The sequence below is a fragment of the Vidua chalybeata genome, chromosome 2, assembly GCF_026979565.1.
Source record: "Vidua chalybeata isolate OUT-0048 chromosome 2, bVidCha1 merged haplotype, whole genome shotgun sequence".
NCBI lineage: Eukaryota > Metazoa > Chordata > Aves > Passeriformes > Viduidae > Vidua > Vidua chalybeata.
Genome location: NC_071531.1, coordinates 33322354 through 33344864, shown reverse-complemented (window position 1 = coordinate 33344864; position 22511 = coordinate 33322354). Strand labels below are relative to the sequence as shown.

Below are 22511 nucleotides of genomic sequence, written 5' to 3'. Positions count from 1 at the left end.
CTACTGAAGTTACCCCAGCCATAGCACAAAGGTTTCATATCCAAAATATAAATGTACTTTTCATGCAGATGTGCACACACACACACACACTGCTTACAATCACTAGACACCAGAGACATATCTATAACTCTACATAAAAATATTTGGGGCTCCAGATTTTCATACACATATACAAAGATAATATACACATGTGCTCACAGACTATGAGGAGGTGGGCTTCCTCACATTGAAGAAAATTGCTAACTATATAGATGAACAGGGAACCTGGCTATTATACAAGCTGCTGGCAAACTGCATTGGAATGAAGGTAAAAGATTAATGGTACAAGGCAAGTACAGGGAGGGGGGGGAAGAAAAAAAATTAAAAGAAAAGCCTGATTTTTCAGAATTCTGAACAACTAAAATTTGCTATTGATGAATCTTTTCCACATTTTTTTAAATAATTATCTCATTGTATATTAAGGCATTGTAGACCTGTTTAGGTACAATTTTGTTCCTCTTTTTAAATATCTGACAACTACCTCTTCACTAATTTCTTGAAGCTTTCCAAGAGCCACACTCACAGCAGTTTTCCAATCAAACATGTGTCTTCCCCAGCTAACCCAAAATTTAAATGTTCCATAGTACAAATAATGGAAATTACTACTGTTTATTCACCTTCCCTCCACCAAGTGCTTTCAGAACTCAGTGCTGGGAATACCTGCATGGCCTGCTTCCCCATGCTAACCACTTCAAACAAGGTAACTGCCTCAACCACTTCTCCATTCTGCAGCTGGCTCACTCTTCTGCTAGCAGTAGAATTCCTCCTTATGTTTTCACACTGCTCTCGGACCTTTCTCTTCTCTCTCTGAAACGAGTCAAGTAAACAAAGTATGTGAGAAAACACAACAGACAACAGACATTCACAGATACAAGTTTATTTTGCTCTTATTGTAATCACTTCCTCAGGCTGCTCAGTTTTATGCCCCAAGGATCCCAACAATGCCTTACCAAATACGACCATACTAAAAGGGGATGAAAGAAAACATTTACCAGTTTGAATTTTACTCTTAACAATGAGTCATAAGCATAGGAAAATATAACAGGAAAGAAGTTTTTGTACAGTTGCACACTACCCAGAAGGCAGTTTTCAGTGGCAGCTGTCATTTCTGAAGAATAGAAAGCAAGCTCTTCTACATCTTTTCACTCACAGGTTAAACTCACTACCTGCAAATTAACAGCAGCTGCACACAAAGCACAGAAAGGAAGAGCAATGCTGAAATGAACTGACCATTCAAAGGCCAGCATTGAGACTCTGCTGCCAATGGAATTTGAGAGTCAAGCTGTATCCAGTGTCCAACTTTTAGATGCAGTGTGATTGCTGCATGCAATACTCAATTTTGCAACAACTGAATGAGACACAAAATAAACTCCACAACTTAAAATAATTAAAACTTTTAAAAGCTTGAATGAAGTGGTACAAAATTGACTTACTGGTGTTTTCAGGTTGCCATTTCTCACACAAGTGCCATTCTGCGTAGCAGACTCGGGAACAGTCTCATCATGGACAGCATTCTCTCTAAGGTGTAACAAACACGTTGAAGGGGTTAGCAGTGAGCACTCAGAACTACACACTTCAGGACAAAACCAGAAGAAAATAAAAGCAAATATGCGTATTTTAGTATTTTTAATTAATTGTTTGAAAGTGGTGACATTTTGTCACTAAAAGCCAAACAGCTAACTTTAAAAGTACAACAGAAATTTGGGGCCTTTTTCAAGCTACTGGCTTGATATGCAGATAATTGGAAAACCAGCAAAGCTATCAAAGGTATCAAGGAAGTATAAAGTAAGTATATGAAAAAGAAAGTTGATGTTGACTTAATGCAGCCTTTGTTGACTTAAGAGCTTTGCACCGTGAACCAACACAAGTAGGCATTCACTCTGTGGGTGCCCTAAGCTAAACAAGGCAGTAACATTTCACGGGTCTACATTTTAAACTGGGAGGAAGAAATTGGTTTACTTTGTTTATAAAACATGCTGAAGAAAAAAGATACATAAAAAATTTCATTTTTCAGGTCATTGCTAATATCATGGAGGAACAATTTTATAAAGAAAGATGCACCTTCTGGGAGATCTGGAGCCATACATTTATCTGCAATGAAACCGTGCCATCTTTCATCATTCCCAATGCTAACAATGTGCTTTGCCAAAGGTCATGTTTGAGTAGACGAGCTGGATCCCACTTGTGCAGCAGGTCCAGTACTGGAAGCTGGCTGCAATGGCCTCCTTTAAACTACAGTGGCCAGGACATGAAGCCTGTTGACTTGTACTACAGGAAGGCACAGAAAGAAAGTAAATATGAGAGTGTACAATTACTTCTATTTTTGTGATACTACTGCAACAAGAGAGTGTACTAACACAAGTGACCACTTTACAAACAAAAAAAACCAGCATGTTACACTATCAGATACAGTCAACTCTCCAGTACCCAGTGTTGGCTAACACAGATGGAGAATTAACTGTTCTATGAATGCAGAGCAAGCTCAACTCCACCTAGGTTTATCAATGCCAGATAAGCAGTTTTATCGTTTTTCTTCCCACAACTGTTTTGCAAAGCAAATTCTGAGACAGAATAGCATCAACTGTAGGACCAAGGACCCAACATTATTTTGTTGGTAAGAGCAGACAGGTTTTATTTAAACACGTCTCTGTTTACATTTTTGATCTACTGAGACACTTCAAGAAGTGATGTAGAATGACGCTTCCAAAGACTCCTATAAAAATTCTATATAAATATATAATTGCACAAAAATGTATAAAATTTCTAAATACAATTATGCATACGCTTACCTTCCTTACAGAGAAATGTCCCATGGAAGTTAAACTCCATTAATTACTACTTATAGAAAAGTTCAAAACATGCCACAGTGTTTGATAGACAAAAGGAAAGAAAATAATTCAGGATGAACCAATCCTTACCCCAGCTGTCTGGACTTCTGCATGTGAAGAGTGGGATAAACTATAGCTCCCAGCTGAGTCAGCATTCCATAAGCAATCATTCACAAAAGTTTTCAATTGTCTTCTTTGATTTAAAATTGCAAGCCACAGATATTAAGTATCCCAAGTACTACCAGAGACTTCCCAGCTGAAAAGAACAAACAGCAAGGGACAACAATATGTATTGCTTTTCTGATGCCAGTTTGCTCTTCTCAGATCCTTCTACAGACCACAAAACCAAAAAGAATCCAAACATGTTTGGCAAGGCGCTGTTTCTCCTCTGTGATTAAAGCCTTTCACTCTTGATTTCAAAGCAGAATGCATCACTGTGGGGCTGGACTAACAGGTTCTTACTTGCACTGTTTCACAGGAACAACAACTCACGTGCCAGCCGACACCATAGTAACATGGGTTACTAGTTTCTGCACTGTACCTCAACGTAACACTCAACACACCTTCAAAACCTTTTCTGAATTGTTTACAAGTACTAGTTAGCAACTTACTCCATCCCATAATGAAGGTTAATGCACTGCATTTGATTATAGCAACTATATTTGAGTCCATTATTATTTAAAACACTTAAATAATTCAAAAATCAGAACTGCCACAGGACAGCTCCATGAAGGACTTGTCTGATCATGTACTGCTTTTAGTATCTCCGTCTAGAACATACTTCTTTGAAGGTTTAATTCATGCTTCTCTTTCCCAAGAATATCCTGAAGGACAGCACTCTGGACAGTATCTACTGGCCTCGTGCTACTTGCTTAGTCTCTTATGCCAGACAAAATGTACTTGTAGCAAAAGGGACCCAACAAAGTAAAGAAATGCCTAGCATACGGAACAGCATGTTAGCAAAGCTCAGCCAAACCTCCAACAGTGGGAAGACCACAGATCTACAGATCCCTCATGCTGAGCCAAATAAAACATATCTGGGGTAAAACCTGTTAGAGTACCTGTTACACATGCAACTAAACATCTCTCTTAAGCATTTGCCAAATTTAACTAAGCACTAAACACTAATAAGCTATTTAGATTCTGAACTGTTTCACTTTTTTTTTTTGAAGCTTCCAGTGAGGCTATTCGTAAGGCAAGTACAAACATTTGCAGAAACTAGACCACTAGACCAGCACCTAGAAACTGAACCCCATGAAACCAATGAGCAATTAAATGGGATATTTAAATGGAACTTGCATTTGCACAACTACATTTCTGTTGAAGAAACTATTAAAAGAATTAAGACATCCTCATATCTTCTTAAGCAAAACATAGGTATTACTGTACCTAGTTGGGGAAGACACAGGGGTCACTTCTGCAGCAATCCCTATACAGATCTCCATTTAACATCTTCTCAACTATAGGAGTGCAATGGTAGGGTGACAAATTTTGAACTAGCTGGGTTTTTTTTTCCTCCCTTTGTTATTCTACACCATGTTGAGCACTTCTGCATGCATACATTCACTGCTTCATGCACTGGAAGAAACAGCTCTCAGCCACTTAATTGCTTCCATCAGCAACCAGTAAGAAAGCATAAGCAAAATGCCATTTCTATTTCCACCTTTATACCCTGCTATGTATGGCTCAGAGACTCATTTTTACCTTATGTTCCTGCCACAGTATTATCCTTTCACCAGCACTTGAAGTATTACTGATAAGATAAAACACCTGAAGTACGAAGGAAGCCAAGTCCCACATCTAATGCTTGGACACAATACTACTGTGAGAACGTCTGAATTCAGTTTTCTTATCCTAATAAACATTTAGAAGAGATTTGGTGACTCACACTTGAAAACAAAAGTACCCCTTTACCAAGGAGGCAATATATTCCTTTTGCTATGTAAAAGGAACAATTAATCTATGCTACTGAAAGAATCCTACCTGTAAATTTTTAAATTTATAAATTTCAAAATAACTGGTTCATCTTTTAGAAGCAACACAAGAAGCTCCACTAAGCAACTGCCATGTGCCTGCCTAACACTTTTGAAGGTAAAAGGCTGGTTTCAGATGAAACATACTGGAATATATGGGAAGCTATTCATGTCATCATGGGCTACAACTCTCAGCTTTCATTAGATCATAATGAAGCAAAACACAGGGAGTAAACAGGCCAGGAACGTGACAGGATCAGAAAAGACTAGGCTGCAGTGAGTTCAAAGCACACAACAGTGGACACCTAAGAAGTTTCACTCTTTGAAACCAAACAAGAAATACACAAATGCTTTAACTTTACATTTATTTATATATATTCTAGTAGAACTTCTAGTTGCCATTGTGTAAACAATTATATGAATACTTTATCTCATCTCAACAGATGACTAACAAATAAAAGGAAGAAGACATGATAAAAACAATACAAAATATATAGAAGCAATGCCCCCATCAACGCCTACAGGGAGCTAGCATATTACTTAGCACTCTTCTCCCTCAGCATCCCCAAATTCTCCAATAAAGGGAACACCTGCACTGACAATGAATCTGCCCCTTTTTTTGTAAGGTGCACTGTGGTGAATAAGGCAGAAAAGCTTGCATAGCCAAGGGCTCTGTCAAACAGCATAAAATGCTACATTAAGAAGATGGTAAATAGTACATGAAAGGAAATAAAATGAAGATATTAGTAACAAAACACAATGCACAGCAAACACCTTTTTTCCCCTTTCTCCCCAAGATGACACACTACAGACTGCCACGGTATCTGCACAGCACAAATCCAAGGGACAGCACCCGAATTCGCCAATAGATTTTACAGGCAACCTGTGCCAGGTCTTACTTTTGGCTGGGAAGGTTACTGGCTGCGTTGGGCTCGGCTATCATTTCCGCTACATTATTTCAGCAGCATAAACAAGCTGTCACGACCTTCCGAGGAAACTTCACCGAAATCGAGAGTGTTAAAAACTTAACAACCCTTCGGCTTTTGCGGGCGGAGCAGAGGCCGAAAACTGTCAAGAAAGGCACACAAAGAGACTTAATTCCAGGCAAACCAGGGCAGAAACAGCCCCCCCTTCATCCCCCCTCCCCCCACGGCCTCAGAAGAGGATTAAACAGAATGAAATTAAACCTACCGACAACCCCGCAGTCCCTCCCGGGCGCTGCCCAGCGCGGCCGGCCCGGGCCTGGCGTCAATCACGGCGGCCGCTGGGCCCGGCAGGGGCGGGGAGCGCTGTCACATGGGCGGCGGCGGCGCTTCCGCAGCGGCCGGAAAGACGCGACCGGTGACGGTCCCTGCCCACCGGCCCGGGCTCGGCGGTGCCGATGGGGCCCGGCCGCCTCTCGTGGTCGCTGCTGCTGCGCTGCCGGCGGGCGGCGGCGGCCCTGGGCGCGCCCCGGTGCCGCCCGCTGCCCGCCCGCTCGCTCAGCGCCGCCGCCCTGCTCCGGGCCCCCCTGCGCCCGCCGGGCGCGGGCGGCGGAGCGCCGCGGAACGGGACGGCGGGCGCTGGCGGCGATGAAGAAGAGGAGGAGGAGGAGGAGGATGAGGCAGCCCTGGAGGAGCTGCTGGGCCAGTCTCCGCTGGCCCCGGGGCCTGGCGCCCAGCGCGTTGCCATCGTGCACCCCGCGGTCAAGTGGGGCCCGCAGAAGTCGCCGCTCACCACGGGTGCGGGGCTGCGGGAGGCGGGCGGGATCCCAGGGAGCTTTACATCCAGGGGGTCCGGAATGGACTGCCCCGGGAGGCGGTGGAGTCACTGTTCTTGAACGTGTGTAAGAAAAGACTGATAGTAGCGCTGAATGCCGGGGGCTGTTGACATGGTGGTGTTCGGTTGCAGCTTGGACTCGATGATCTCAGAGGTCTTTCCCAACCCAGCTGATTCTGTGCCTGTGCCGCTTGTCTGAAGCGGAGCCGCTGTTACAGCGGTGAGACCGCGACGTGCAGCTTGCATAGTACAAGCTTGGATGGAAGGTCTCGGTCGTTTTTTCCATCTTTGACAGCTTTTTAAAAGACAGGGAAGTGTTAGTGAATGTTGGCAGGTCTGTGCTTTGACTTGCATACCGTGCTGACTGTATTTTGGACGGCAGAGCGCCTCAGTGCAGGTTGGTCAGGGAAACAGACGGTGTCCCCCTTATTAGCACAATGTTAATTGCCCTCAGCCGTGCTGCCTGCACAGGTGGGCTGGAGTCCTTTGGCCTTATGGTTGCCCAGAAGTTGGCTGGAGAGCAGCAATACCCTCCTGTCCAGAGAAGAGAGTGCAGTGAAGATGAAGTCCTGTATAAATCCTCTTGGGGACTTGAGTTCTTTTGTGCAGCTACTTAGTGATGCACCAATAATTCCTCTGTAAGGACCTTTTTGTAGGACTACTATTAGCTTTCTCTCAGAAATCATTGTAACTAGCTAATGTATAAGCATTAATCACACACAATTAAGATACATTATGAACTTGATGCTCCTCTTTGAACACCTCTCTAATTAGAAGGTTGCAATGTAAAGGATTAAAGCATCTTGTAAGTTGGCTTTTTATGAATAGAATCATAGAATGGGTTGGCTTGGAGGGAACCTTTGAAGGTCATCCAGTCTGACTCCCTGCAGTGATCCAGGACGTCTTCCGCTGGATGAGCTTGTTCAGAGCTCTGTCTAATCTGGCTGTGAATGTTCACGGGGAGTGTTTACAGGACCTCCACCTCTCTGGGCAATCCGTTCCAGTGTTTCACCACTCTCATTGTAAAAAATTTCTTTATATCAAATCTAAATCAAATCTCTTGGTTTAAAACCACTGCCCCATTTTATTGAAACAGGTTTTGCTAAAAAGTCTGTCCCCTTTTTCTTATAAGCCCCTTTTACGTACTAAAAGGCTGTAAAAAGGCTTTCCCAGGAGCCTTCTCCAAGCTGGACAACACCGACTCTCCCAGACTTTTCTCATAGGAGAGGTTCTACCTGTCTGATCATCTTTGGGACACTCCTCTGGACCTGCTCCAACAGGTCCATGACTACCTTGTGCTGGGGACCCCAGAGCTGGATGCAGCACTGCAGGTGGGGTCACACCAGAGCAGAGCAGAGGGGCAGAATCCCCTCCCTTGCCCTGCTGGCCACACTGCTTTGGATGCAGCCCAGGACACGTGTGGCTCTCTGGGCTGCAAACACAGAGTGCTGGGTCATGTCCAGCTTCTCATCCACCAACACCCCCGAGTCCTTCTCGGCAGGGCTGCTGTCATCTGTCCATCCCCCAGCCTGCATCAATATCCTAGGGGGTTGCCCTGACCCAGATGCAGGACCTTGCCCTTGTTGATCCATGTTTTCCCTAATTTTCCATGGGCCCATTTCTTGAGCCTGTCCATGTTCTTCTGGATGGCAAGAGACAGTTTGTATGTACTTATTCTTTTATTCCAATTTGTTATGTGATGAACCTAAATCTTGTTGTTTTATTAGTGCTGCTATTTCCAACAAAGTGTCACATTGCAGAGTAAAGTTTTTAACCTTTTCAGAATTGACGTGACGTAATTTTACAACTGAAAAGTAGGTAAAATAAGAAAGCACCTTTCTGTCCAAACATACAGAAGAATAGCAATGGTCCCTTTCCATTTATTTAGGCCCTCCAGATGAAGAGCCTGTAGTCTGAACAAATGTTTAGGAATGATTTTTGAAGCACCACAGATACAACAGGATATCTGTGTATTTTACAAAAATAACATGAACAATATGAGGAAAGAGTGGATCATGATTTTCTTTAAAAATATGTTATCTTTTGGACCAATTTAACCTATTTAGTATATAAATTATATTTTGCTGTCTAGAGAAACTTCACAAATTTGTTCTGAAGAGGAAAAGTTTGGCATACCAAGACTAGAATTGCTAATCTGATATTTTTGTGTAGTCTTTGTGATTTCACAAAGTCCTTAAAAATCATTGCTTTGCAATGTAGATGTTAAAAACTCAAAAGTAATTGATGAACCAGAATACAGGATTCAAATCTGCTGGTTTTAGCAAGTCACAAACCAGTTTAGGTCCTTTAAGAATTAAGTGGCTGTGAAGTTACAGCAGGATATAGCTGTATTAGTAATTCCCAAATTATTGCTGCAAAACACCGAAGTGTTAATTGTGTAGCTTTGTGCTCATCTGAAATAATAGATTTTCCAGCTGGTTATTCATTTCACTTACTGAGGAAAAAAGCTGACAATACGATTAAAAATTCTCCTAAGCCAACAACCACAGAAATAATTTATACTGTCAGAAAGATGCTTTGTGTGATAAATTTGCATCAAACTGTTCAATTACTCTGATTAGAGGTAAGACACTTTGCTCCTTGTGCTAGAGATTAAAAGAATTAGTGTAGCATAGTCTTTCCATATTCATGCATGTACTGTAGTTATTTGCTATCTGAGAAGACTTATGATGGTACATTGTAATACTTTTTTTTTTTCTGTTATTGTTATGTTTCTGAAGCTGAATTACAGATTGCTGAAGCCGTTGCTCTTGTAGATACTCTTCAGAACTGGACAGTTTTAGATAAAATAATTATTCCTACAAAAAACCCCAACAAGAAGTTTGTTTTTGGCAAAGGAAACTTTCAGGTTTTGACAGGTAAGAACTGAGATCTTTCAGCACTGCATCACTCAAAATGGAAAACTTTTGCAGCCAAAAAGTTCAAGGATAGGTATGAAAGCTGAAGAGAGGGAGAATTTTGTTTATCCATCATGCAGGTTTGCAGGCAAACTTGAAAGAATTTTTAAGGTTACAAAAGCAATGCAGAATAGACATAACCCCTGGTCACTGAAAATGTGTGAGGCAACTTAGTCTGTAAACTTATGGGATTGACGTAACTGAAACTGATGCTGCTCTTGGCACAGTACTAAAGTAGCAATTACAGCTGCTCTATGAACAAAGAATATGTTGTCATTTGATGTTTTATGAGCATTCTGCTCAGTGCAAAATGGTTTATAGTCTGGGCATTTTAAAAAGAGAATTGACATTTAACACTGTATTTTGCAATCATTATCCATCTTTTAGAAAAGATTAAAAAATTGCCCCATGTGACAGCTGTCTTCTTGAATGTGGAAAGAATATCTTCACTAACAAAGGTAATTAAATATAATATCAAATCATATTCTTTGCATCAGTATTGTTTGAAAGCTATTGATGTTAGGAGAAGTGGTCACTTAAAATTCTGTATTTGCACATGTTAATATATGAAGCACCAGGACTGAGTTTTATTGAAAAGAATCTTAATACCTATTGCATTTGTCCAGTTGATAAATGTTTCCAGCTTGTGCATGAAATTTTCCAGCAGCTTAGTATAATTTATTATAGACTCTGCTCCCACACTTGACACTGGCCCTATTTAAAATGTTGAAAACATTACTCAAGGTGTTTTTTACAAAATGATGGTGTTAACACAGCTTTTGTTATGAAGAATGTCAATATTTTGGATTAGCTATGTGCTCAAGTTTCGATATTTATAATGGATAGCATATTTTTTCCGTATGCTGTGGATGCTGAATTGTATTTTGAATATGAGGCGTAAATTCAGAGCAAGCTTATAGTTGAATGTTTCAAACACTTAAACTTTCATTCCTAACTCTTAAAAGAAGCATTGATGGCTGCAGAATACTCCAGTATTTTAACAATGTAAACAACTGGTACATGAACTACAGATATTCATGGACAAACTGAAATAAAAACTTTTTTTGGGTTTTTATTATGTGCAGCATTATGTGAGGTGTAAAGTGTATGCAAACTCTGCAAGCAAACATTAATGCTTTCCTGGTAGTTTTGAATGCTTTCTCTGATTATAAAATGAAGAGATGACAAGTATCTCTAACAGATGGATATTCAAGTGCTTCCATTTGTTGATGAAAGGGAAGTTGAAAATGTTTCATTTCAATTTCCTAGTTTTTAGGAAAACTATTTTATAGTATGAGTTCTTCTTTTAGTACTAGTTTTGCTAAAAATTGTTTTCACAAATATAGATCTTAAGAGCAATTAAATAGGGTTGATTCAAGAAAGTATTTGAGAACATGTATACAAGCATTTTGTATTTTAGAGATGGCATAAGGGAACTACTGCATATTTTAAGTGTCTTTTGCTGAATTAGAGCAAGGATGAGGGATTTAGGGTTTATTTATAGTGTTTCATTAAAAGCTTGCTATTAAATAATTTTCCTGCATTCCTATCTATTTGTTTGCAAGTTTTGGTAATCTTTTTTCTTTTCCTGTGTTATCCCTAGTCTTTCCCATTCCAATATTTCATAATTATGTTTTACAAGGATTTATCTACTGACATTCTTGATTCTGAGATATGATGTAAGACTTGTTGCAAGAATCCATAAAGGGCAGTGGAAGGATTCTCACTGAATTTGATGGGTCTAGACATAAAGTTCTACTCTCTAAGCTCTCTAACTCCTCTCTTTCTGGTCAACCAGATTTTTACTTTGCATGCTCATAATGATTGCCTGTCTGTTGCAGTGGAATCCTGAGATCCTGTGAGTTCAAGTGTCCATCAGCTAACTAACTGTACTTGCTGTGTAGGAATTGATCTAGTGATACTGTGGGAGACAGAAGACATCTCAATTATTTTGTCTTACATGGCTAAAGAAAGAACTAGAAGGTGCCTGGGGCGTGCCAGTCTTTGACAGATACACCGTGGTGCTTCACATTTTTCGCTGTAATGCCCGGACGAAAGAAGCAAAACTGCAAGTAGCACTGGCTGAAATTCCACTTCTCAGGTACCTCGGGCTGTGTAAATCACATACTCCTATCTACATGTTTTAGTGACTGTTTCTTTACAGTAACAAAACCCAGCAATGTTTACTTACTATAAAGAAAAAATACGTAGGGTGTTCAATGATTGATTAGAGCACAGAATTATTTACTATAATGTCATTATTTTAAGCTTCTGCAGTGCTGACAGGCAAAACCAGAATGTGTTCAATAATCTTACAAAATGTATTTTTCATGAAAAGGTCCCAGTTCGTTCTAGAACACAAGATGGATTGCAAGAATATGTAGGAATTGGATATGTATATCCCATATATAAAATTGTTGAGTTTAATAAGGAAAGCTATAAACAAGGAAGATTAATTTGTATTTAAATTTTCTGTATTTCTGCATTCTGTGGCATAGAAATGTGTACATGGCAGTTGGTGTGAGTTATGTGGATGTTTTTGAGGTATATTTGGCTCTCTGAAATTTCAGAATAGCAATTATAATTTAACAAGAGAGTTGTATGCTTTTTCAAGCTGCAGTTGAGCCATAAAAATCTAGGTTTTTTTCTCCAGGCTTCTTGTTATGAGCAGGTTTTATTTACAACTCAATAATTTAGTGGTTTTATATGTGCTATGAGTATAACACTACTACTTCACAATGTTTAGGTATTTTTGTGTAACTGGATTAAAAAATTGCTTCTAATTAACTGTTACTCTGCTGCCAGGTCAAATCTGAAAAATGAGCTGTCTCAGCGAGATCAGCAGAGAGGTGGTTCAAGATACATCATGGGCTCAGGTAAAGTCTAAATATTCTCATGATTTAGAAGATTTTTTTTCTCCATGGCTTTTAAACAAATTTAGTTGCATCTTATTTTATTTGGAGGAGGTCAGGAGGAAAAACAGTGTTCTGCATCTAATTAAACAAATGTACAAAAATCTATTGGAAAGTAAGTTAAATAATAAGGTTTGGGTCTGTACTGGTCAAGTTTTTTGGTCAGTAAGTGGTGAAGTATAAACTATTTGCTTGCACCAGGGATTTTTCATAAGTGCACATGGATACTTTAGAGTGGTTAGCATATGTTTTATAATTGCTTACTCACTTTTTTAGGCAAGAATACATAGGTTTAGTGATTTATTTTTAACTTCACAATCCCTAGTGCTAACTCACTTGATTTCCAAATACATCACTTGCTTTACAGTTTCTCTTGTAAACTATTCTGCCAATTACTCATTCGTATTTTTCAGGTGAAACATTTCTAGAAACACAGGATCGTGTCTTAAAAGAAAGGGAACTTAAAATTAGGAATGCCCTGGAGAAACTAAGGAGAAAAAGAGCTTTACTTAGAGTTCAGCGCAGAAAATGCGAGTTCCCAATGGTCTCAGTAATGGGCTATACCAACTGTGGTAAGCAAAACCTCCTGAAATCATAACACAAAAGAGCATATATTGTTTAATTTTTAATTAGAAACTCTAGCCAGATTCTCATTTGTGTGTGTACAGGCTTCGTATTTTAATTAGTTTCTTTAATTGTGTAATGAATATTTGTCAGTTAGGATGTAGTTAGGAAAAGCAAATTAAGCTGCTTGGATTTTCAGTCTCCAAGACATGTTTTGGAAAAAAGCCTAGCACCTATTGTGCTAAAACACAGTGCTGAAGACTGCAATGTTAATGTCCCTTTATATGAATCTCTAGTACTTGATCAGAATGGGTACAGAAAAGTACACAGGTGTTTAGATCACCATGAAGACTTGAGGCATAGGAAGACAATTAAGAGTTGGCTATTGATCTGAGAAACCTGCTTGAGGAACACTGTAGCTTTTCATGGATTATGTGTAGCACTCAGAGATGTGTTCCTAGGAGAACCTAAATAAAGCTAAAGGTTTTTTTCCTGTTTGGTTTGGTTTGGTTTTTTATCTTACACAAGTGAATTCTTACTCAGGGCATAAATAGACTTTGGACTAGACACTTTTTTGAGGTTGGATTATCTTAAGACAATTTCATTTTCTTATTCAACCTCTTTAAAAAAAACAAACCTGTCTTGCACTAATTTTGTTATGACTTGTGCACTCAAAGATTTGGATTATACTGTATGTTTTTCTTAAATGCCATACTTCCACACTTTCCAGCTGAAGATAGATATAGATATAAAACAGTTTGGCATACACATAATTGAAATACTTTAATTAGGCTATATACTGAGCATTTTAATGGCTAATTATGTGAAATATTCATTGAGTCAAATAAATGTCTGTAGTATTATGTTTGTGAGGAAATGCCCAATAAAGGCCTCAGCCTAATAAGGTATGCATTATTAGCACTTCTCTTTTTTTTTTTTTTTTTTTTTTTTATTTAGCAAGTAAATTATTTCATTTCACAACAGAAGCGCTGAGGAGTGTGTAAGTGCATGCTTCCTAATGCTGTCATGGTAGTGCTCTTCAGAGAGTCATACAGGTGAGAGATGTAGGTAGGTCACTTTGCAGGTCAAATGAGTCTTTGATCATCTTGTGATTTCACAGCACAGCTGTAGATACCAGTATGTGATTACCTACATGACCTTAAACCCAATTCCAAGTTATAAAATGTAAGACTGTCTTTGGATTTCCTAACATCATATAGGTAACTGATCACAAGCTACAGTTAAACAACTCAAATAGATGTAAAAATATGTTACATCATACATTTCACCTGATCCTTGCAAAATAAATTTTACTTGGAACAAGCCATTAAAATATTGTGCTTTTTTATTTAATTAGGAAAAACTACTTTGATCAAAGCCTTGACTGGGGAAGCAGGACTTCAACCCAGGGATCAGCTGTTTGCCACTCTGGATATTACAGCTCATGCTGGCTTTCTTCCCTCACATATGGCAGTTATTTATGTTGACACCATTGGGTTTCTGACTGATCTTCCACATAATCTGGTTGAGTCATTTTCAGCTACACTAGAAGAAGTGGCTTACTCAGTAAGTAGTCAACTATAAAAATTGAGAAATCAAATTAATTTGCTTTTAGGTAATCCTCACCCCTTCAAAACAGGGGAAGTTAATTGGTGTGCTGTTCTTAGCAAAGTATCTGACTGCCTATAGTATACACCTGAAATAATGATGTAAATATCTTAAACTAATTTTCTGATACTTTATTTATGCAGAACATACAGCTATGAAGGGATTTCAGAAAGAGATTATTTGAAGTATATATGTCCATCTCCATGATACCTAAACCAGATAAACCAGATTTTTCTGATAAAATATCTGAACAGTGCATCCAAGTGAGTCAAGGCTAGCTTTCCTGGAAGTTAAAAATGAAATAAAGCATCTGAAATTACCTGGTTTTAACTTAAGGTTTCCTGTAGAACTAGAAGTGGGTGATTGTGATGTGATGCAGGCAGCATGTAATAAATATAAATGTACTTTAGCAATTACTTTCTCATTAAAGTTGTTTTATTGTGCTATAACAAAGTGTAAAGCTGCATACATACACACATTTAAACAAAAACCCTGTATTATGAAAAGTAATGAAATTCAGTGGTAGCTAGATATCAAAATGGTGCTAAAGATTAGACTTAACCATGTAATAGCAGGGCTTTCAAAAACTGGCTGAAACCATCCTATTTGTCACTAACTTCTAATTATTTTTCAAAAGTATAAAGCAATGTCTTGAGCAAAGATGATGAAACAATTTGAATGCAAATGTTGAGTTTGGTTGCTTGATTTTTATCATGGCAAACATATATATACTTGAAACTGGTAAATTTTGTATAAAGCTTTTTAGAGAAGCATCAGTAAGAGTATCCCGGGAGCTAAGCATAAGGATAATATTCTATATTTTGAATGTAAAAATCGAATTACAAGTTAAATGGAGGGTTTTTCCCCTCTGTTTTTGAAACAGTTTTGCAGTCATTACTCTTCTGAAAGCTTTTTTTTAGAGATAGCTCTTTTTAATCTCCAGTGGTTTTGAAGCCTTATTGTTTCAAAGCCTTGACTTTGAAAAAAAATGTATCAGTTATTATTTGAAATCTGATTCTGTAACTAGCTTGACTGACATTTGCTACAGGTTTGTGGGAGGCAATTTGAACTCACTAGAGGTGGAAGACTAAGCTGCTGCAGATTTTCTTCCATCATGGTCTAAGAAACAGTTTAATACTGTTTTAGTAGTTAATTTTGCATTGCTAATCTGCCAGTGTATTACCAAATGGATAAGAAATTATTTTACAAAAATTAGCAATGCAAAAATGGTACAGTCTCTACAACCTGGTAACTGGTGTTGTATATTGATCTTTGCTAGGATCTGATAGTTCATGTGAGGGATATTACTCATCCAGAAACCATCCTCCAGAAAGCAACTGTTCTGTCAGTTCTGAGGAATCTCAATCTTCCTAGCCATTTACTGGACTCAATGGTAGAAGTTCATAACAAAGTGGATTTGATAGAAAGGTAAGCAAGAGATGCTAAGTGTACTTAAACATTTCTTATGTTCTGGAATCTTTTTAATTCTTAAGTGTAGAAAAGAGATCCCACACTTCAGAATATATTTAATAGTGTTTCTCAGTCTTTTACATATGTAACTGTGGTCTGAAAAAGAATTAATTATCTCTTAATTACAAAAGAAATCACTTGAGTCATACAAGAAGTGGCCTCTGTAGAAGGTGTCAGTACAAAGTAACTCAGTTAAATTGTCCGTGCTTGGAATATTCTCACAACCTAATCTTCATGAAGAAATGTGCTAGCAATTAATTTTCTTTCAGGTATAAACCTGCTGAAGAAAATGCTTTAGCTGTTTCTGCTCTGCATGGGCATGGTTTAGAAGAACTGAAACAAGAAATAGAGAAAAAAATACTGACAGCAACAGGGAAGAAGATTCTAACAGTTAATATCAACTTAGAGGGACCTCAGCTAAGGTAAATAATTTTGAATCCTGTGAAGGAGTTGGAGAAATATGAAACACTTAATCATTCATGTCTGAAGCTTTTCAAATCATATCATACTGATTTTACTCTGCTACCTCTGTTAAGAGTAACAGATATAATTATCAATGTTTTGTGACCTATTGACAAAAAATAGCCCCATTAGAGAAGTGAAGAGAAGCACTTAATCTTTTAAAGTGTTACCTAGATAGGAACCTTCTGACCTAGAGCAAGGATCACATTTTGTACAGTGTGTCATACTTTTAAGATGCTAATATGCTTTTACATTTACAGTTGGCTCTATAAAGAAGCAACAGTTCAGGAAGTAGAGGTCATGCCTGAAGACGGCAGAGCCAGGGTGAAGGTGATAATCGGCAGTTCTGCTTTTGGCAGATACAAAAACCTCTTTCCCAACAGTAAGATTTTCATGCCGTGAAACTGCATCCTGTTCTAGGAGAAGAAACTGATCTCCTCAGGAGGATATGAAATTAAGTGAATGACCTGTTAGTCTCACTGCTGAATAGTTTATTTTTCTTCCCCACTTGATGTTTTTGGCGCTTTTAGAAATGGACGCTGTTTCAGAAAACTTCTGTATGGAAACAATAAGAGCTTTGAGCTTAATTTTGTCAGCAAGTACCAGGACAGCACTAAATTTTTTATGTTAAACCTTCTGCTGGCTATAAGCTGTGAACCTCAAACGCATGGAATGGCATCTGACTTAACCTTCAGAAAAGTACCAAATTTCTTATATCACATAAATAAAGTTTTTTATTGCCTTTTTCAGAATAAAATCGTATTTATTATAGTTCAGGTGTTTCAGATGGTCTTTGGAAAATGAAAGTTAGTGAAGAAAATATTGTTGATTGTATATAAATAGTGAAGATAAATATGTGTTCAAGCAGAATGCATGAATGTAAGTAAAATAACTGCGATGTCTTATTGCAGTGAAGAAAAAAAAATCAATTAAGGCATTAAATAAAGTTAGCTGTGAACATCTTTTACCCATACAGTTTTCTTCCCTACAGTAATTTATCCACAATACCTATTACTATGTCAGTTCTTGGAGAAAACATTTAAGGTACAGCAAAACTTTTCACAGAGGAAAACAAAAGGAAAAAAACCCACAATCACAACAGATCCATTTCTTAAGTTATTAATTACTACTAAGAACCAATGAAACAATATTACAGAAAGGAGAAACCAAACTATTTCACTCCATATTACAGAGAGCAATCAAGTTTTATTGAGAATAACAAGGGCACAAAAGATAGGCAGAAAAACTGCAAACATTAGCAGACATCTGAATTTAGCTTTTGTATATAAAGTGCATCTAAAAAGTGAGGTATATGGATGAAGTTGCATAGTGAACTTTACACAATAATTGGTTTTATTTCAGTCGTGATGCTTGACATTTCTCTTGCCTTCATGATGATCTGCTATTACACAGTTCATTTAGAAAAACAGAATTAGTATGTGATGGGAAATAGCATAAACCTCTTAGTTTTGACATACGCAAAAACTACTTAGTGAGATGAAAAGTAATTACAGAGCTACTAAAACAGCTAAATAAAAGACCAGGTGTGAAACCCCAAATGAGCATGATAGAAGCCAAGAATCTGTATTTCTAGGGCAGTTTAAGTTAAGATCAGGAATTTGTTTCCTCTTGTTTATTTTCATTGTAAGGCACACTTAGGCAACACCTAGTAAAATGTTTAACTGCCATAGACAAACTGTGTAAGGGCCTCATTTTGCTATCTTTATCCCTGCAGAACTGGCATGACTAAGTGCAAATTCAATTACCTCTTAAAAATTCCAAATAATTTTGTTCTTAAGGTAGCTCACAACTGATACTCAGCACATTGGTGTGTATATATAAAATAATTTCAAACTTGATTGTCAGTGCAGCATCTCTGATATATCAAAAATATTTTTAACTGTTCCTTTTGTTTATTTAACGGAAACTACGAAAACCAACAAGTCAATTTCAGACTGATATAAAAGAGTAAGAATTTGGGTGGCAAGTAGCGCAGAATATTCTTACAATTGTCAGAATGATAAAATCTTACCACTAAATCATGCAACTACTGACGTTTTCCTCTTCCTTAGTCCTACGTAAAATAAGGTTGAGTTCTTGGGACTTTCAGTATTGACAGCTGCTACAGAATCTCCAAAAAAATTACACCTATGCCATAGTTCTCTAGAGACTTCAGCAAGGTACCTGCCTTCTTTTCTGTCCAAAGGCCTCAAAACCCTGATGATGTTGAGACCTTTTCCTACTAAGCCCTGAAAGCATTTCTGGTTTTAGTTAATTGGACCTTTATGGGATTCAGGATGTTTACAGCAGGGCACAATAAATGCAGACAAAGCCTTTTCAACTTTTATAGATTAAGAAGCTGAGAACTAAATGTTATTTGTTCCAGTTCACTTTGACAGTGCAATGGAGAATTAATTTTTGTGTTAAGTTCTATCACATCTTTGACAAAATCATTGTTTCCTATAAAGTCTCCAGCAATGATGTTAATACTTTTTTTTTTTGGTCCTGGATACTGCTGCTTTATCCAGATTTTCAAACATGGAAGACTCTGGAGTGTCATTTTCTTCAATGATCCAAATGGGTGTACAAGAATATACCTTAAATTTTCAGTAAGGTTAATCCCTGCCACAAAGAATTTTCCTGAAACAAAAATCAGAAAGTGACACATTAAAAATTCTTTTGAGGAGAAGAGAAACTTCTCAGTATTGCATTATCTTCACATCTCATTCCATTGGGGATCATTAAAATACTAATTTCACACTCTTTCTGTATTGTTTCATGTCCCTACAACTGTCCCCTTGTTGCAGCTGCGTGCTGTAGTAAACAATTCCTGAGCCACGCTCGGTTATCCAAACATTCCAGTTTAGCTAAATTTGTCTAGTTAATCATTGCAGTCTAAAGATTCTCCACTGACTAGTCCTCCTCTGTAATTACTCCTCTGTTTGTTTCTGTGAGGGTTGCTTCCAAACGCTTAGCCTTCCCCCGCAGTGGATGGGAGCACAGGGTGCACCGTTCGGCTGGGGAGTGCGCTTCTGAAGCAGCTCCCCCGTCACCACCCTGTGCATTCACTTCAAATGTGTGCCAGAGGTTCTGAACTGAACCTCTGTCAGATTACACTACACCAGCATGATTGAGCACTGCTGTTCAATGTGCAGCTACACCCTTCTCGTACTGCTCTTACATCACATTAAGGTTGGAAAAGGCCTCCAAGATCATAGAGTCCAACATTTGACCAAACACCACCACAACAACTAAGTGCCACATCCCATTGTTTCTTTAACACTTCCAGGGATAGTGACTAGACCACCTCCCTGGGCAGCCCATTCCAATGCTTAATCACCCTTTCAGTGAAGAAATTCTTCTTGATTTCCAACCTCAGCTTTCCCTCTTCTGGTTGCCTGCAAGAAGAGGCCAATATCCACCTTGCTACAGCCTCCTTTCAAGTAGCTGTAAAGAGTAATAATGTCTCCCCTGAGAGAAACCCTGGAGGGGCTTCCTTTAACAACAAGGCTAGTGGAATGCACCTCTCTCACCATCTGTGCTGCCTAAAGCAACAAGCACTGGACTGAGGAAGCAGCCTCCTGCCCATGAGGTGGGCACAACTGTGCCAGTGAGCAGGTCTGCACTGAGGGCTCCCTTTCTATGGTCACACCAGCGAGGTGGCTGCCACATCTCTGTAGTCTGTGCATGCACGTACACTGACAGGATCCACACCACCAAGGACAGCGTTGCACTGGCCCAGGGGTGGGCAGAGCACTCAGTAGCCATGGGCACATAACCACATAGTATAACCATATAACCACAGAGTGGTTATATCCCCTAAGGCAACAATAACCATATAACCACAGAGGTTATATCCCATAAGGCAACAATTGCCCAGCTTCCTACTTGTTTTGCATTGCTGTAAGTGCCCCTTCTCTCCTCTGAGTGAACTCCCTGTGCCTACCTGGCCGGCCCATCCGCTTCATGTGCTCCAAATACCGGATAAGAGCACGAGTGGACGTTTTGTTTCCCCACCAGTATGGGATGGGGGGCCACAGCTCACAGTGCTTCTCCAGTTCCACCTCCTCTTCGTACGAGACTATAACCTGATGGCCGAGGTGCCACATGGTCCGCAGCGTTGGCACCACCTAAAAGGAAGCATGCCCACATTGAAGTCAGCAATACAGCAGTGTTCCCAAAGTCCAAATACTGATGTGTGACATCACCTTGGCACAGATTCAGTTTAGATAAAACTTTTAAAATAGCAGCCCAGTAGGTGATGGGCTGGTTTACAAGCTGCAGAGAAATAGGACTCTAGGAGCTTCAGTAAATTCCTCCTTTCCTCAAACAATACAACTGTGATCATGTACATAACTCAAGGTCTTACACCTGTGTAATAAGAAACCATCCCTGTGTCAGCCCTCATGCACAAGCCACTGCTGAAAGTTTGTTAGGGGAGGAAGATAGAGACCATCTGCTGCAGGAATACAGAGAGAGAGAAAGGAGGAATCATTTTGGCAGATTCTGCATATTGATGCAAATTTAGCACAGTAACCACCAAAGAAAACTGAACTGCTTAAAACTTGGTAAGACTAAATGTGAGTCACCAAGAGCTACATTAATTCTCGTTTCTCTAAGTGGAAAGTTTATGAAATTGGGATGCTCCAGACATTTTTAATTGAGAGAGAGGAAGACCTGAGTCAGACATATTCTCTATCAGAGAATAGATGGGCTAAAATAGCTGTTAAATTTAGGTGTCTCAATATGAAATTACATTTTCTAGCCTCAGAAGTTACCCTTGGAGAGAACTGAGGCCTTCTGATTCGTTTTATTTGCAAAACCAACATATTTAACAGGCACTGTTTTTTTCTAAGAATGTTGTGGTTAAAAACTACATTTGCTGCTTATGAAAAAGAAATGGTGGCTTTTTGATGTTCCTATTATGTTATTAACTTAAATAAAAGCCAAAGGCACTTGAAAATTAATAATGTAAATATTTGAAGAGAGATGAGGGTTGAATTAATCCCTCTCAGTTCATCCACAAAAGAGAGAATGCAAGCTTCCATTAGGTCAGAAAATATTGCAAAATTGAGGCACGAGCTTCTTAAGCTACAAAACTTTGCGGTTGACTGAAGCCTTTGCTTTACTCCAGCTGCCTTTGTAAAGCTGGAACTTCTTAAACAAACAAAGATGTGCAATAAAAGCCAAAAAAAAAGCTACGAGAGATGTGTATTTGAACACAGGTGCTTATTTTGCAAACACAGCAGAAATTAAAGTCTAACAAGGGATTTTTAAACCCTAGTAATCCAGATCAAAGGAAGACACCTCGAATAGTTAAGACAATTAAAATTTTAAATGCAGTGTAATATTGTCACGCTGTGGCCTGTGCCAGTACTACATACAGACCTTGCTGAGCAGCTGCTTCATAAACACTTTGACACTTAATTCTGTATGACAACAGAGATGTGGTCTTGAAAGACAGTAGGTAGCTGTTTATTTTTTAATGAGTCAGCAAGCACTTGGATATTTGATGGCAAATCTAAATCTGTGATCCTGAAAAATCCCACAGATGCCTAACCTGCAATGGTACCACTAGCAAAAATAGTGAGATCCACTGTGCTGGTCACAGACCCCATAGATACAAAGTTTTCCTACTCAAGAGAAGTACTTGGTTTGTCTTTTCTCCAGTTCTTTTCCTCCATCCTCCTGGACGCAACTCAGAAATGTTGTTTCTTCCGTGAAGTGATCTCAGACTATTCTTTCAATACTTTCATTCAACAAATTGTCATCAGCAACTTGCCCCTTTTGCAGTTAATAACTTTCTTCTGTTTAAGAGCTGGCCATGTGTCTGAAAGCAAATCTGACCACTTTCTCCAGTATCTCTGCTCATCCACAACTTGCACGCTCAAGTTATTTGGGGAAACAATAAAACAGTGTCACTCAGGTCTTCAGTTATTCAGCTGAGGCCTGAATATTCAGAATCCCCTAGTTTTGCTG

The 22511-nt window shown here is 38.9% G+C and overlaps 3 protein-coding genes across 9 annotated transcripts in view; 1 reads left to right on the top strand and 2 right to left on the bottom strand.

Annotated features, from left to right (window-relative positions):
* LOC128783673 (cohesin subunit SA-2-like) overlaps positions 1-6126 on the bottom strand; it is a 75190-nt gene extending 69064 nt beyond the window's left edge. For 2 of the 3 annotated variants that reach the window (XM_053934647.1, XM_053934649.1), the window contains exons 1-4: positions 6032-6126; positions 5740-5908; positions 1473-1557; positions 700-846 (exon numbers count right to left, since the gene is read on the bottom strand). In XM_053934647.1, the coding sequence (XP_053790622.1) occupies positions 700-846; positions 1473-1557; positions 5740-5783 (276 nt within the window). In that variant the 5' untranslated portion in view covers positions 5784-5908; positions 6032-6126. Of the gene's footprint in view, positions 1-699; positions 847-1472; positions 1558-2957; positions 3010-5739; positions 5909-6031 lie in introns of those variants that run through there. The other variant, XM_053934648.1, reaches the window with a different exon arrangement.
* Positions 6127-6221: 95 nt separating this feature from the next.
* Positions 6222-17505, top strand: GTPBP6 (GTP binding protein 6 (putative)). 2 transcript variants are annotated; one of them, XM_053935857.1, is made up of 10 exons: positions 6222-6561; positions 9340-9477; positions 9904-9974; positions 11487-11617; positions 12322-12392; positions 12842-13000; positions 14350-14558; positions 15880-16028; positions 16340-16492; positions 16793-17505. In XM_053935857.1, exons 1-10 carry the CDS (start codon positions 6222-6224, stop codon positions 16932-16934), a joined length of 1563 nt encoding a protein of 520 aa, XP_053791832.1. In that variant the 3' UTR covers positions 16935-17505. The 2 variants fall into 2 exon arrangements, with proteins under 2 accessions (XP_053791832.1, XP_053791833.1); XM_053935858.1 differs by having other exon boundaries at positions 6351-6561; positions 9351-9477.
* The window catches only part of PLCXD1 (phosphatidylinositol specific phospholipase C X domain containing 1), an 18788-nt gene continuing 13769 nt past the window's right edge, over positions 17493-22511 (bottom strand). For 3 of the 4 annotated variants that reach the window (XM_053935859.1, XM_053935861.1, XM_053935862.1), the window contains 2 exons: positions 20479-20662; positions 17493-19172 (listed from right to left, as the gene is read on the bottom strand). In XM_053935859.1, the coding sequence (XP_053791834.1) occupies positions 18877-19172; positions 20479-20662 (480 nt within the window). In that variant the 3' untranslated portion in view covers positions 17493-18876. The remainder of the gene's footprint in view (positions 19173-20478; positions 20663-22511) is intronic. The other variant, XM_053935863.1, reaches the window with a different exon arrangement.